The 15027-nt window shown below is 42.5% G+C and overlaps 1 protein-coding gene across 1 annotated transcript in view; it reads right to left on the bottom strand.

Annotated features, from left to right (window-relative positions):
- The window catches only part of Igbp1 (immunoglobulin binding protein 1), a 35783-nt gene extending 22576 nt beyond the window's left edge, over positions 1 to 13207 (bottom strand). The window contains exons 1-4 of the mRNA XM_070040256.1: positions 12993 to 13207; positions 12399 to 12692; positions 5764 to 5962; positions 2246 to 2325 (exon numbers count right to left, since the gene is read on the bottom strand). Coding sequence (XP_069896357.1) covers positions 2246 to 2325; positions 5764 to 5962; positions 12399 to 12692; positions 12993 to 13183 — 764 coding nt within the window. The 5' untranslated portion in view covers positions 13184 to 13207. The remainder of the gene's footprint in view (positions 1 to 2245; positions 2326 to 5763; positions 5963 to 12398; positions 12693 to 12992) is intronic.
- Positions 13208 to 15027: the final 1820 nt, after the last annotated feature.

Below are 15027 nucleotides of genomic sequence, written 5' to 3'. Positions count from 1 at the left end.
TTTGAAGCCAGAGTAGGCAAAAAAGTCCATGAGGCTTTGATCTCCTATTAATTACCAAAAAGCCAGAAAGAAGCTGTACCTCAAGTGGCAGAGTGCTAGCAATGAGCAAGAAAGCTCAGTGACACCATCCAGATCCTGAGTTCACCCCAGGACCAGCCCCAAAATAAATCTCTACACTTTAATACTGAGGTATGTCTGCATTAGTCTCATCCTCTACCCAGCTATCTTCTATGGGATTATACAAACTCTGGAAAAGATGCATAAAAGAGCATATACAGGCGGGGTGCTGGTGGCTCATGCCTGTAATCCTAGCTATTCAGGAGGCTGAGATCTGAGGATTACGGTCAAAGCCAACCCAGGCAGGAAAGTCTGTAAGACTCTTATTTCCAATAAACCACCAGAAAACTGGAAGTGGCCCCGTGGCTCAAGTGGTAGAGTGCTTGCCTTGAGCTGAAGAGTGCAGGGACAGCGCCCAGGCCAGAGTTCAAGCCCCATAACAGAACACACACACACACACACACACACACACACACACACACACACACCAAACACCACACACACACACACACACACACACACACACACACACACACACACACACACACACACACACACACACACACACACACACACACACACACACACACACACACACACACACACACACACACACACACACACACACACACACACACCCCAAACATATACAAGGATATATAGGGAGAAGTATTATAGTCAAGAGCTTTCTTTTTTTGTTTTTGTTTTTGTTTTTTTTTTGGGTCCAGTCATGGGGCCTCACTCTGGGCCTGGGGACTGTCCCTCAGCTCTTCAGCTCAAGACTAGCGCTCTACCACCTGAGCCACAGGGCCACTTCTGGCTTTTTTCTTTTTGCTTATGTGGTGCTGAGGAATTGAACCCAGGGCCTCAGGCATGCAAGGCAAGCGCTCTACCACTGAGCCACCTTCCCAGCCCTAGTCAAGAGCTTTCAATAGAAGATAAATTGCCTAGGGTCATCATCTAATAAGCAGTTCCTAACACCAGTGCCCCAGGGAGCAATGAAGCCATGTGAAATGGGAATTTATAGTTAGTGCTTCTTAAAAGTACAGAGAAAGCTGGGTGTTGGTGCTCATGCCTGTAATACTAGCTACTCAGGAGGTTGAGATCTAAGGATCATGGTTCAAAGCCAGCCTGGGCAGAAAAGTTTGTGGGACTCCAATCTCCAATTAAACACCAGAAAACTGGAAGTGGCACTGTGGCTCAAGTGGTAGAGTGCTCACTGTGAGCTGAAGCATTCAGGGACAGTGCCTGGGCCCAAAGTTCAAGCTCCATGACCACCAACAACAACAAAAAACCCCAAAACAAAACTACAGAGGGGACATCTGTAACGCAATGAAATAGCTGTAAGAACTCAAAATTAAATTATAAACAAAGGTGGGAAGAGTGGGAAAAATCGAAAAAATTGTAAAGCCTACAATTTTACATCAGATTCTGTTTTGTTTTGTTTTTGTGAGTGTGAGTGTGTATGTGTGTATGTGTGTGGGTGTGCGCGTGCTTGCTCCCATGTGCCTGTCCTGAGGTTTGAACTCAGGGCCTAGGCACTGTCCCTTAGCATTTTTGCTTAAGGCTAGCCCTCTATCACTTAAGACACAGCCCCACCTCCGACTTTTTGGTGGTTAATTGGAGATAAGAGCCTATGGATTTTTCTGCCCAGGCTGGCTTTGAACCATGATCCTCAGATTTTAGCCTCCTGTAAAGCTATGATTACAGGTGTGAGCTAACAGCACCTGGCTTGTTTCCTTATATTTTTCAAACTATGTAAAAGGAATATCTGGGGCTGGGAATGTGGTTTAGTGGCAGAGTGCAAACCTGGCATGCACGAAGCCCTGGGTTCCATTCCTCAGTACCACATAAACAAAAAAAAACTGGAAGTTTCACTGTGGCTCAAGTGGTAGAGTGCTAGCCTTGAGCAAAAAGAAGCTCAGGGTCAGTGCCCAGGTCCTCAGTTCAAGCCCCAGGATTGGCAAACAATAAAAATTTAAAACAAAGTATAAGGAATATCTGGGGCAAACATGGATAAAGTAGCAGGAAAGCTGTTATTTCTTTTATGAAAGAACAGCCTTCATAGGTGAAGCGCTGGCTTTTAAAAATGCCCATTCGGTGTGTTCATCATACAGTGTAACAGAACCATACAAACAGAGGCTGCACAAGCAATTACCTTCCAGTTAGTAATTCCTAGTATACCTACGTGGCTTGGGCCTTGTTCCGAGTGAGGATGAAGGGTTTCATTGGAGGTTTTGCCTGAAGAGATGAGTGAGAAGTTGACACCTAAGAAGAAAATTAAATTCAGAGGTGAACTTGCCATTTTACCCTCCCTAAATGCAAGATCTGACATCTTCTGGTGCCAGAAAATTTGGGGGATTCAAACTTTATTCCTTTTCTATGTACCAGTCTTTAATATACAATTCTCTTGAACTGTCTTGAGTACCTTGCTAAAAAGAAAGTTCCCCCAGGAATCTTCTTACCTCAAGGAAAAATATTTTTTAATATTTCTTTTTTTGGACAATATCACCCCTTCCTTTGCTTTCCCCCAGCTTCTCCTTCCCACAAGAAAATCATTACTTGCTTTATAATAGCCCCTTTGTTATGGTGGTCAGCTTTCCTTGTGGTTTATTTGGACTCAGAAGCCTTCTTGATATGACCATATAAAATGTTTATCGAAATGAATTCTAAGAAATGGAAACGAGGATTTTTTTAGTGTACTGCTTTCAGTTGTTTTTTTTTTTTTTTTTGGTTCTTTGGTTTATTCCCTGTTGATACTTTTTTGATTTGTTTCATTGTCTTATATGTAAGTGTATCTGATTTGGGGAAGGGTAAGGGAATCACAGAAATGGTGGGACAAAGGATGAACCAATGCAACAGTGATACTCACTAGACACCATGTTGACACTGAACTTTACAACTTACGGGAGATGGGAGTGGAGGTGGCGGGAAGTGGAGAAAATGAGGGAGAGGAGTAACACTGTTCAAAAAGAAATCTACTCACTACCTTACTTATGCAAGTGTAACTTCTCTGTACATTACTTTATAATAAAATTTAAAAACTAAAATAAAACAGCCCCTTTGAAGAAGATTCTAAAGCCTACTTCCATAACCCATCAATTTTCTGAACTGAATCTGAAACTCTTTTCTTCAGCCTGGCCTTCAGTAAAGTGAAATTATTAAGATTCCTCTAGGACCTTTTCCAATGTAATTATGCTATTGTCAAGAAGTCCTGGAGGAAAGATGTTAGAAATGGTTGTTTTTCAACTGCAACAATGGTACTCACTAGACACTATGTTGAAAATGAACAATACAACTTGTGGGTAGGGATGAGAGGAAAACCTGGGAAAGATTGAAGAAAGGGGTGACATTGCCCAAAAAGAAACATACTCTTTACCTGACTTATGTGAATGTACATCACTTTTTTTTTTTTTGGGGGGGGGGTGTCCGGTCATGGGGCCTGAACTCTGGGCCTGGGCGCTGTCCCTCAGCTCTTCAGCTCAAGGCTAGCGCTCTACCACTTGAGCCACAGCGCCACTTCCGGCTTTTTTCTTTTTGCTTATGTGGTGCTGAGGAATCGAACCCAGGGCCTCGAGCATGCAAGGCAAGCGCTCTACCACTGAGCCGCTTTCCCAGCCCTGTACATCACCTTTATAATAATAAAAAATATTCTTGGGCTGGGAAGGCGGCTCAGTGGTAGAGCGCTTGCCTTGCATGCATGAAGCCCTGGGTTCCATTCCTCAGCACCACATAAGCAAAAAGAAAAAAGCCTGAAGTGGCGCTGTGGCTCAAGTGGTAGAGCGCTAGCCTTGAGCTGAAGAGCTGAGGGACAGCGCCCAGGCCCAGAGTTCAGGCCCCATGACTGACCTAAAAAAATTTTTTTTAAGGAAAAAAGAAATGGTTGTTCCTACATAAAAGGGGAAGAACAAGATAATTTTTGTTTTTGTTTTGTTTGCTTGAGTCAGTCAAGGACCTCATATTTAGGGCCTGGGCACTGTCCCTGAGCTTCTCATGCTCAAAGCTAGCAATCTACTACTGTGAGCCACAGTGCCACTTCCAGTTTTCTGGTGGCTAACTGGAGAAGTCTCATAGACCTTCCTGCCTGGGCTGGCTTTGAACCATGATCTTCAGATCTTAGCCTACTGAGTAGCTAGGATTACAGGTGCAAGCCACCAGTGCCTGGCTAAGATAATTGTTTTGTATAGAGTCATGAAAATATTTCAAGGAACCATACCATTTTAGGGGCATGCTGAAACAAAGTGCTTAAAGAAAAAGATTTTCCTTGGTTTTTAGCTCTATCATTTCCAGAGTGTATCTTACTACTATAGTGAGATCATTTTTTAAAGTTTTAAAAAAATTATTATAAAGGTGATGTACAGAAGTGTTGCAGTTATATAAGTCACGTAATGGGTACATTTCTTTTTTGGACAATGTCATCCCTTCCTTGGCTCTCTCTCAGTTTTTCCATCCCATCCCGGCTATAAGTGTCTACTGAGTACCAGGGCTGTATTTGTTGAGAGATCATTTTTTAAAAACTTCCTACCAAACAAATGGGGGACAGGGCAGAATCCAGAAGGGTCCAGCCTCACAATGATAGAAACCTACTTATCTAAATATGTTTAAGGGGCTCTCTTTATGGTCTTCCAATACCAAACTATTTATTCATTGATTCTATAATGCGAAGAACGATGCTGATGTTATCCTTAGACAAGAGCTCCTGGGATAATTTGCACGAATCAAATTGAAAAGAAGTTCCTCTGGGTATTTAAAATAATGTTTGTGACCAGCTGATAAGTTTCAATGAATTTATGTTGGAGTCAATACCAAAGAGCAAGTAGCAGCAGAGCCTACTGTTCTGCAGTAGCTCAGAAATGATGCTGTGATCTTCAACAGCAGCCAAGGCTGTTCCATCAAACTTTCTTTTCCAACATTCTAGGCATTCTGTGCATAAAGATGAAACCCTGTTGTGGTGTCTCTTCCTTGAGTGATGTACAGAAGTAAAGACTGCATCATTGTGGAAGGCAAAGTTCTAATTCCTCTCCCAACCTAAAAACATTCCCTAGCCTTTTGTTTCACTTTCCTATTTTTACTCTTTTCTCTCTTCTCTAGTTCTATTTTTCTTACCTAGTCCCATCCTACTCTTCTTCCCCTGTATTATAGTAGATTTTAAAGGTCTCCTGTCTCCCGTCAGAAGGTGTGACTTCCTAGAGCAAAAATCAATGTTAATTTCAGGGAAGTCACTGTGTTCCAGAACATGTCACAAAGTTATAAGTAATTAGAAATGTGTTATAGGTTAGAAAGCTCTGTGCTGGTGGCTCATACCTCTAATTCCAGCTTCTTAAAGAGGCTGAGATATGAAGATCATGGTCCAAAGCCAACCCAGGGTAGGAAAGTCTGTGAGATTCTTATTTCCAATTAACCATCAAAAAGCCAAAAGTAGAAGTGTGCTTCAAATGGTAGGGTGCTAGCTTTAAGCAAAAAAGATGAAGGACAGTACCCAGGCGCTGAGTTTAACCTTCAGTACTGGTACAGTACAGCTTTTTTTTAAAGCAAGCCCTGGGGAACACTTGTTATAAACTAAACAGAAAGTTATCCTAGTGAGCCATCAGCCTTTCTCCATTCATTGTAAGAACAACATTGACTTTATGGAGACATACAGATTTTTAAAAGATATTCAAATCTGACAGCAGTTTCCCAAACTATGTGGGAAGTGGCCAGGCTTACCTCTCTTGGAGAAGAGTCTTTTTCTTTGAGGATCCTTATTTCCTGGTCAATGCTCTCCATCTCTTCTAGGCTGATACCAATCCACCTCCTAAGGTGAAGGAGGTAATACTCTCGAACACGCTCATCATCTGCTTGTCCACTTTCCACAGCAGATTTCAGTGCAGACAACCTCTGCTCCATCTCCTTCTTTTGCTTGTATCTGTTCCACAGAAAAGCATTACCCATGAGCTTAAAAAATAATGAGCAAAAAGCCGTGTGTGTGTGTGTGTGTGTGTGTGTGTGTGTGTGTGTGTGTGTGTGTGTGTGTGTGTGTGTGTGTGTGTGTGTGTGTGTGTGTGTGTGTGTGTGTGTGTGTGTGTGTGTGTGTGTGTGTGTGTGTGTGTGTGTGTGTGTGTGTGTGTGTGTGTGTGTGTGTGTGTGTGTGTGTGTGTGTGTGTGTGTGTGTTGGTCTTGGGCCTGGGCTGTCCCTGAGCTTCTTTTGCACAAGGCTAGCACTTTACTACTTAAGCCAGTGCTCCACTTCCAGCCCTTTGGGGGTAGTTTATTGGAAATAAAAGTCTCATGGACTTTTCTGACTGGGCTGGCTTTAAAAACCACAATCAAGATCTCAGCCTCCTGAGTAGCTACAAAGTAGCTGACTCAAAGTAAGATTTCTATCTTTGTAAATATCCAGGTAGTGAGTATAATGATTTCTACCTTGGCAGGAAACATTGTATAACCCAGATCTTGCCACCAGGCAGTTTCCTGGGACAAGGAAAGGAAGGGCCTAGCAGGGGCTAAAAATCACTATGAAGCTAGAGAAAGGGAGATGTACCTGATCTCAGCAAATCCTGCCCTATGTTTCAAGATTAGAGTATCCTATCAAGACTTGATTAAAACAACCCTCAGTAGAATGGGGACTCAGTATCACATAGTAATTCCCATAAGGCTTTCATATGAAATGTCTTCAAAGAATCTTAGGATTCATTTGCCTGACACTGATGGGGACTTCCTAAATAATGATCATCTTTTCTTCTGGGATAAACATTCCTAGCACCCTAACACATCTTTGTCTCATTTTAAGGATCCTAACCACCTGAACTGCCTTTTTTCCCCAAATGCATTCTAAATAGGCCATCTATCATTATTCCAACAAGTACCTCTGAAGTACCAATTATGTGAGGGCTCTTTTACTGCTGGAGACAATTTATAAAAACAAGTCCTTGCTTTCATGTAGCTTTCACCCTAGTGGTAGAGGGCCAGCCATGAGTGGAAAAAGATTGTGTGTGTGTGTGTGTGTGTGTGTGTGTGTGTGTGTGTGTGTGTGTGTGTGTGTGTGTGTGTGTGTGTGTGTGTGTGTGTGTGTGTGTGTGTGTGTGTGTGTGTGTGTGTGATTGCCAAGTGTTCTAAAGCAAGGTCAAGTGTACAGAATGATGGTGGGGAAGTAGGAATACTTGTATATACAAGCTCAGCAGGAAACAGCTCTCTGAAGAGGTGCCATCAGAGCAAAGCTTCAAGAAAATAATGAAGCAAGCCATAGTGACATTTAGAAGGGTTGTCTCAGAGGGAAAACACATAAAAAAGCCCCAGGGAGGAAGTGTCTAGCCTAACATTTTGGAGAAATAACCAGAAGGCCATTGTGGCTTGAAATGGAGTGAAGAAGACTGATAGGTAATGAGGTGGAGAGTGAGTCAGGGCCTTATGGGCGGATCATGTAGGTTATGACGCAAAACACTAAACACCGTGGAATCTGAGAGATGGGAAAGCCACTGGAGTCTTTTGAACAAAATATGTGACATAAAAAGAGCTAAAAATATGGGCCACTCTGAATATTGCATGGAATAGAGCTTCAAGAGAAGAATGGAAAGTAGGGAAAACAAGCAAGGGGAATATGCCATAATCCAGGTGAGACACAGTAACTTGAAGTAGGAAGATAGAAGTAGTAATAGAGGGGTAAGATGTAGATGTATTTAAAATATACAACAGGATGGTTTTGCAAATGTATTGAATGTGAGGGCTTGAGCCAGAGAGGAGTCAAGGAAAAATGAAAAGATTTCCAAAGCAAGCATGTTAAAATATGTCTGGAACCCCTTATCAAGACCCAAGTATCAGAAACTCCTCTACAGGTGCTCACCTCAATAAGGTCTTAAGTCTCAAGTCCATGGAGTTCAGGACAAGGGGGGTGATTCCTGTACTCCTGGAAATTTTATACAGAATTCTGTACGATTTTTTTCCTTTACTCTTTGTGCTTTTTTTTCTCTCCCTTCCCCGTCCCCCACTCTCCTTTCCCTCCCTGCTTCCTTAATTTCACTCGGGAGAGATTTTTTTTTTTTTTTTTTATCAAATTATCAAACAGGTCTGTGACCTATGTATCTGAATCCAGAAGTACTGCTCTGGAGACACTACCATTGAAGAAAAACTTTTAGACTCTTCTTTTACTCATCAAATAGGTACTTTCTGTTATGTTATGCCATCATCAGAAGTAGTTTTCTGAGTAACATGATATAAAGGTTAATTCCAAGTTCATGAATACTACTAAGTATATTACTTGAGCATGTTTAACCAGTCCACTTTTACTACTACCTTCTTTCCTGGAGTACCAAAACAAAAGGAAATCACAAGGGCTATGGGATGTACACAATCCAGTATAAATTCTACATCAGTTTAGTGATCTTCTGAACAAGTTTCTGTGGCTTCTTTCTCCATTTTGTGTGTGTGTGTGTGTGTGTGTGTGTGTGTGTGTGTGTGTGTGTTTGTTGGCTTCTTTCTCCATTGTGTGTGTGTGTGTGTGTGTATTGGTACTGGGGTTTGAACTCAGGGCCTCACACTCTTGCTTTGCTTTTTCACTTGATGCTTTAACCATACTTCCACTTCCCTCCATGTTCCTGTGCACTTTTCCACATACTGTTTCCTCCATTCCTTCTCTTCTACTCCCTTCTACGACTTTGCTCTTTTTCATCTTTTAGACTTCTTGGTTCCTCAATACCTGTTCATTCAGGCCAGTGTTTTTTATACCCTGTTGTCTTGGAAAAGAACCTTGTATTCAAATGAGAACTTATAAGGAACCCCTATAAGCAACAAACATAAAATATGCCTTGGTGAAATCAGGTGTGAGCTCCCATAACTACCTAGACACAGTGGCAGAATCTTATGGCCCCAAGATCCTAAGTGATGTCACTGTTCTAAATTCCCCATGGCAGAACTTAACATGGAAACAGCTCCTAATATTCTAGAATCTTATATCCGGTAACCTTTTTGAGCATTTCCCTTTTTTCTTTCTTTCTTTTTTTTGGTCATGGGGCTTGAACTCAGCCTGGGCATTGGAGAAAAGAGTCTCATGGACTTTCCTGCCTGGGCTGGCTTTGAACCGTGATCCTTAGATCTCAGCCTCCTGAGTAGCTAGGATTACAGGCCTGAGCCACCAGTGCCTGGCTTCCCTCTTTGATTTCTAAGCAGCTACAGAGAATTGGAAATTACAACTTTGTTTCAAATGGGTCAACTATCAATATCTATGTAATTTGACTCTTTATGGTCATTTGTGTGGAGACTCCATGTCAACATAAGGATTGTCAGTTGGCCAGTTGGTAGGTGACATTTGATTTCCCTCTTCATTCATCTTAAAATCTCTGTACTTTCACCTTCGTCCTTTATTTCAACTTAAAAAAAAATTGTTTTTGGGGGGTCCGGTTGTGGGGCCTGAACTCTGGGCCTGGGCGCTGTCCCTCAGCTCTTCAGCTCAAGGCTAGCGCTCTACCACTTGAGCCACAGCGCCACTTCCGGCTTTTTTTTCTTTTTGCTTATGTGGTGCTGAGGAATCGAACCCAGGGCCTCATGCATGCAAGGCAAGCACTCTACCACTGAGCCATTTTCCCAGCCCCCCTTTATCTCATCTTTAAGGAGCTGTCTCATCATTTTATTTTCCCAACAATCACACTGTTATTTAGCAGCTTAAGTTTTCACTTGACTGTTATCTTTCCCTATCTTACAAATATACTCTCTCAACCCATTTTATACCCTTTCAAATGACCATTCTTTTCTTTTCTATGGTATACAGAGAAGAACATTAGAACTGAGTAACTATACACCTGGGTTTAAAGTCCTAGCCTGACTGCTTATTTATTACCTATTTATAAGATCCAATTTCATTATCTTTATAATGGGGGGCTATTTCCTGAGTTGTTAGAGGATCAAATGGAAAAAAATACAAATTAAAATGCTTTGTAAGGGCTGGGAAGATGGCTCAGTGGTAGAGTGCTTGCCTCACATGCATGAGGCCCTGGGTTAAATTCCTCAGCATCACATAAGCAGAAAAAGCCAGAAGTGGCGCTGTGGCTCAAGTGGTAGAGTGCTAGCCTTGAGCTAAAGAGCTGAGGGACAGCGCCCAGGCTCAGAGTTTATGCCCCATGACTGACAAAAAAAAAATGCTTCATAAACAGCAATGTAAATATTGTTAGCTGATGAGAAAACTGAAGCTAAGAGAGGCTAGATGATGCTCCATCTATTAAGCAGTAAAAATTGCTATGCTACTTACCAGTATCTCATGCTTGAAATCCTAGCTACTTAGGAGGCTGAGATATGAGGATCAAAGCTAGCTTGTATAGCAAAGTCCAAAAGACTCATCTTCAACTAACCATCAAAAAGTGAAAAGTGGAGATGTGTCTCAAGTGGTAGAGTGCCAGCCTTGAGTAAAAAAGCTACGGGAGGGCTGGGAAGGTGGCTCAGTGGTAGAGCACTTACCTTGTATGCTCGAGGCCCTGGGTTCGATTCCTCAGCACCACATAAGAAAAAAGCTGGAAGTGGTGCTGTGGCTCAAGTGGTAGAGTACTAGCCTTGAGCTGAAGAGCTGAGGGTCAGCGCCCAGGCCCAGAGTTCAGGCACAACGACCGGACCCCCCCCCCCCCCAAAAAAAAAAGCTACAGGAAAGTACCCAGGCCTTGAGTTCAAACTCCAGTGCTCACCAAAATAAATAAACACATAAATAAATACAATAAAAATTGGACAACCTGAGTCTCATGATTCCAAAAAAATTGTACTATACTACATTGCTTCCATATTTCTGATTACCACTCTATGTGAATCTCCAAATACCAAGTTTTTTTTGTTCTTTTTTATAGTTGGTACTGTGCTAAGACTTTATGATTCTTTATCTTTTAATCCTGAAAATATGTGGAAGGACCTATTATTATTATTATTATTATTATTATTATTATTGCCAGTCCTGGGGATTGAAGCCAGGGCCTGGGCACTATCATTGAGCCTCTCTGTGCTGAAAGCAAGTGCTCTACCACTTCAGCCACAGCACCACTTCTGGCCTTTTCTGTGGTACTGAGGAATCAAACCTAGGGCTTCATGCATGCTAGGCAGGCACTCTACCACTAAGCTACAATCCCAGTCCTGGAAGGACCTATTATTATCTCAGTTTTACAGGTGGGAAAATTAAGTAAGTTGCCACAGAGTAATTAAATGATGAAACTGGGATTCAACCACCTTCCCAAATTAATAGCAACAAGGCTGCTCCTTTACCTTTCTCACATCCTTCAGCATCACTTAATCATTTATGGGTTGGTTCCCTTTCCACACATTCCTATCAGAGCAATCTTTTTTTAATGCCTGTATGGCTTTACTAACACTATCAGTAAATCTCCTCCCTGGTTCTTCTGGATATTATTTCTACTCATCATTAAACAACTCAGCACAGGAACAGCCTTTTCCAGGGAGCTTTCTATTTCTCCCCTTGGTGAGGTTCTCTTCCTGTCTTCTCATTTACCTTGTGCATTCTCTGTGATATCACTTTACAGAGATAGTTTCTATGCTCATTTTCTTTCATGGTAAGTACCTACCCATGCTTATCCAAGCACCCAGTCAGATTATATCTTTAGTACGTAGCAGCTCCTGAACACTGAGTGGACTTTAAAAAAAGACAACAACAAAAAACCCTAAGCCAGGCACCAGTGGCTCATGCCTATAATCCTAGCTACTCAGGAGCCTGAGATCTGAGGTTTGAGGCCAGCCTGGGCAGGAAATTTTATGAGATTCTTGCCCAATGAACTACCCAAAAATTTTGGAAGTGGAACTATGGCTCAAGTGTTAGGAGTGTTAGCTTTGAGCAACAAAAACTCAGGGACAGTGCCTAGGCCCTGAGTTCCAGCCCTAGGACTGGCACCAAAAACAAAACAAAACAACAACAACAACAATACACACACATGCACATGCACGTAAACAGGAAGCCCCAAGAGTAAGCAGTTTTTTCAAGGTCCTATGGTGAAGGTGTGCCAGGACTATGATCAGTTTGGGATGTTTAAGTACTCTGAATAGAGCAGCTTAATAAACAGAAGATTAATGGACAAACAGCTGAGAGCTTGTGCCCTCAGAGATATTTACTACATATGAATGCTGTTATACTGTGACAAGGAAAAATATCAAGAGATACTTTGTTAAATTTGCTGCTGTTGGCCATGTGAAGGTAGTAAGCCTGAAGGTTAGGTATATATGTCTCAACAATGGCAAGAGGTTTTTAAAAAACTCGGGCAAGGTTTCTTTCACAAGGATCTACCTTAGTAAGAACTAAGAGTGATGCACACCATTATGTCCCCACACACATATTAAGACATGCACCCACCCCCATAGCACTGCAGCCCTTAAAGCCACAGACCCACCTCTCTATTTTAGCCTGTCTTTGAGATGCCATAGCAACGAGGTTAGGATAGGCCATGGAGGAACTAGCACTGTGATTCTCAGCTGAGTTGCTCTTGGTTTGGGGCAGCTGAAACTCTGCCACATGATAGCAATGGCACTGAGTTAAGTAGTTTATAAAGTGTTCTCGAGCCTGCTGCAAATGATCTAGGCGCTTGCTGGGGTTGACCTGTTTCATGGTGAGGGCTCCTTGAAACGCTGGCACCAGCAAATACTTCAGGTCGGCAGAGGCAATCTCTTCCAAATCTTCATTTCGGCTGAAAAGAGCAGAAAGGAGCCTATGAAACCTAGGTGAGTACTCAAACTATTGTGCTTGCTTCAGAAGTAAAGGGCTGGGAAAAGGTGAAAATGCAAGAGCAACCATTTTCAATGGAAGTGGCTGGGCGTTCCCACCCAAAATGCATACCAGGGAGCCAAGGGAGATGGACACAAGATCACAGTGAAAAGTAGGAACCAAAGGATCTTAAAAATGCTTTCCACTCGGGTGCAATGGCTCCACTCTTAGTAATAATCTATCACCTTCGTTCTTAGTGGTTTTTACCTTCTCCTCTCCGTACCTGAACAAATCGAGCTGCGATAACATTTCGGCAGCCTTGTGAAGTAGGTCCAGTCCCTTAAACACCTTATCCTGGATTGCCCGGGAGCCGCTGGGTTCAGTAGCTACTTCTACTTCGTCCAGAAGTCGCTGGCTAGTTTCGAACAGCTCTGGGAGCCGCGGCAGCAGTAACTCATCGCTAGACGCCGCCATACTGAAAAGGAGGAACCAGGCAGATTCATTTCCGGAGTTAAAGGCAATCTTATTAAAGGTGATTCTCGCGAGCCTGAACGACAACCGGAAGTCGTGCTTCATTGGTTAGCGGGCGCGCGTTACTGAAGCTGTCAGACTTCTGGGAACTGCAGTAGGCTGGCTCTGGCAACCGTTTCCATAGACTCATTTTCCCTGAAGGCGGGCGAAAGGGCGTAGACGTCTGTCAAAAACAAACACAGCACAAACCTAGAGAGCTAGCTGCCTTATCCTCTGAGTTCCAGATGTGGCGACCTTGAATCCAGGGCCCGAGGGAGGGCGCTTTGGCTTTATGGGCCGGTCAGATGTGCGCCTTACCTACCTCGCTAGTCATCCCCCCCAAATAGAGGACTCAGAGTAGCCAAGGGCTCCAGCTGCGCCGCTCTCTGGGTCCGCCAGTCCACTAAGCACACTAACGAAATGGAAATGGTGCCCACCTCCACCTTTAGTCGCTCACCTCCTGGAATCCCACGTTCTTTCCCACCAATCCTTGCCCTTACCATAGTTCCCTTTCACCTCACTCTCTCTCACTCCACACAAGACTATGCCATTTGGACTGGCACCCTGAAGATCCCTGTGACTCCCCCTCCACCCTCTACCCCTCAGCCAGCCAAGTCAAGGCTTCTGTGCATCCCCATCATAGCACCTAGTACAATCTATCCCCACTATCAGATCCAATTGGGTTCATCTTTGCACCCCTCTGACTAATTTTTAAGCACTCAGTATTATACGACTAGAAAAAAAAATGTTTGGAAAGTAACCCAATTATGCAGAACTTCACTACTTAATAAGCACTTGAATATGTCTATTTATATTGAGATATGTTACAAATATAAACGACACACCAGATGTTGATGATACTACAAAAATGTCAAAATACCTCAATACTTAAGTTGATTTCCTGTAGTATAATTTTTATTTTATTTTATATTTTTAATTGTGAAAGTCATTTTATTTCAGGGCAGAAGATATGAATAGCCTGAATCAAAGGGCTAGAAGATTGCTTTGTTGATAATACTTGTTCAACAGCTGCCTGCTCGCTTAATGCATAAGTGGAGAGAGAGAAAGAGCAGAAAGACCCTGGGAGGTGCTGGGTATTGTAATTCCGCCTGCTGGTTTCCTTTCCTTTTAAGCAAAAGGCAAGGGATCTGGATACTGATTGTAAACAAACAGCCTTTTCAAAGCTAGCTCCTGCTTTTCCTCCCCAACTTGGGAGAACAAAAGAAGTCAGTCATAAAGGGCCTTGAACTAACTTCACCAAGGCCCCTTGTAAGCTCCTGTACTATAATTTTTATATATTGAGTAACATACATTCTTCAAACTAATTTCACTTGTTTCTTCACTTTGAAAAATATATATGCTCTACAAAATTTAAAGCTCATATTTATTGCCCCACAAATTGCTACTGGACAGTATTTGGTGTAAAATATAATTGAAGTTTGAAAGAAATGACATCATTGCTTTGAGCAAATAGATATAAATACATACTTGAGCTTGGCACTGGTGGCTCACACCTGTAATACTAGCTACTCAGGAAGCTGAGAGTGGAGGATCGAGGTTCAAAGCCAGACTGAGCAGGAAAGGCTGAGACTCTTTATCTTCAACAAACTACTCAAAACAAACCTAAAAGTGGTATTGTGGCTCAAGTGTTAAAGCTCTAGCCTTGAACACACTCTCAGGGACAGTCCCAAGGCCCTGAGTTCAAGCCCCAGAACTGGCAAACAAAAACAAACATACAGATTACCTTCCAACACTCTCTGAGTTGTTCTAGAAGAATTAAATTAAGTAGAAGATACACTACCTACCTC

This window comes from Dipodomys merriami, unplaced genomic scaffold (assembly GCF_024711535.1).
Source record: "Dipodomys merriami isolate MVZ:Mamm:240054 unplaced genomic scaffold, mDipMer1.0.p SCAF_3, whole genome shotgun sequence".
Lineage (NCBI taxonomy): Eukaryota > Metazoa > Chordata > Mammalia > Rodentia > Heteromyidae > Dipodomys > Dipodomys merriami.
The sequence above is the reverse complement of the archived record's forward strand: the minus strand, read 5'-3'. Positions and strand labels throughout refer to the sequence as shown.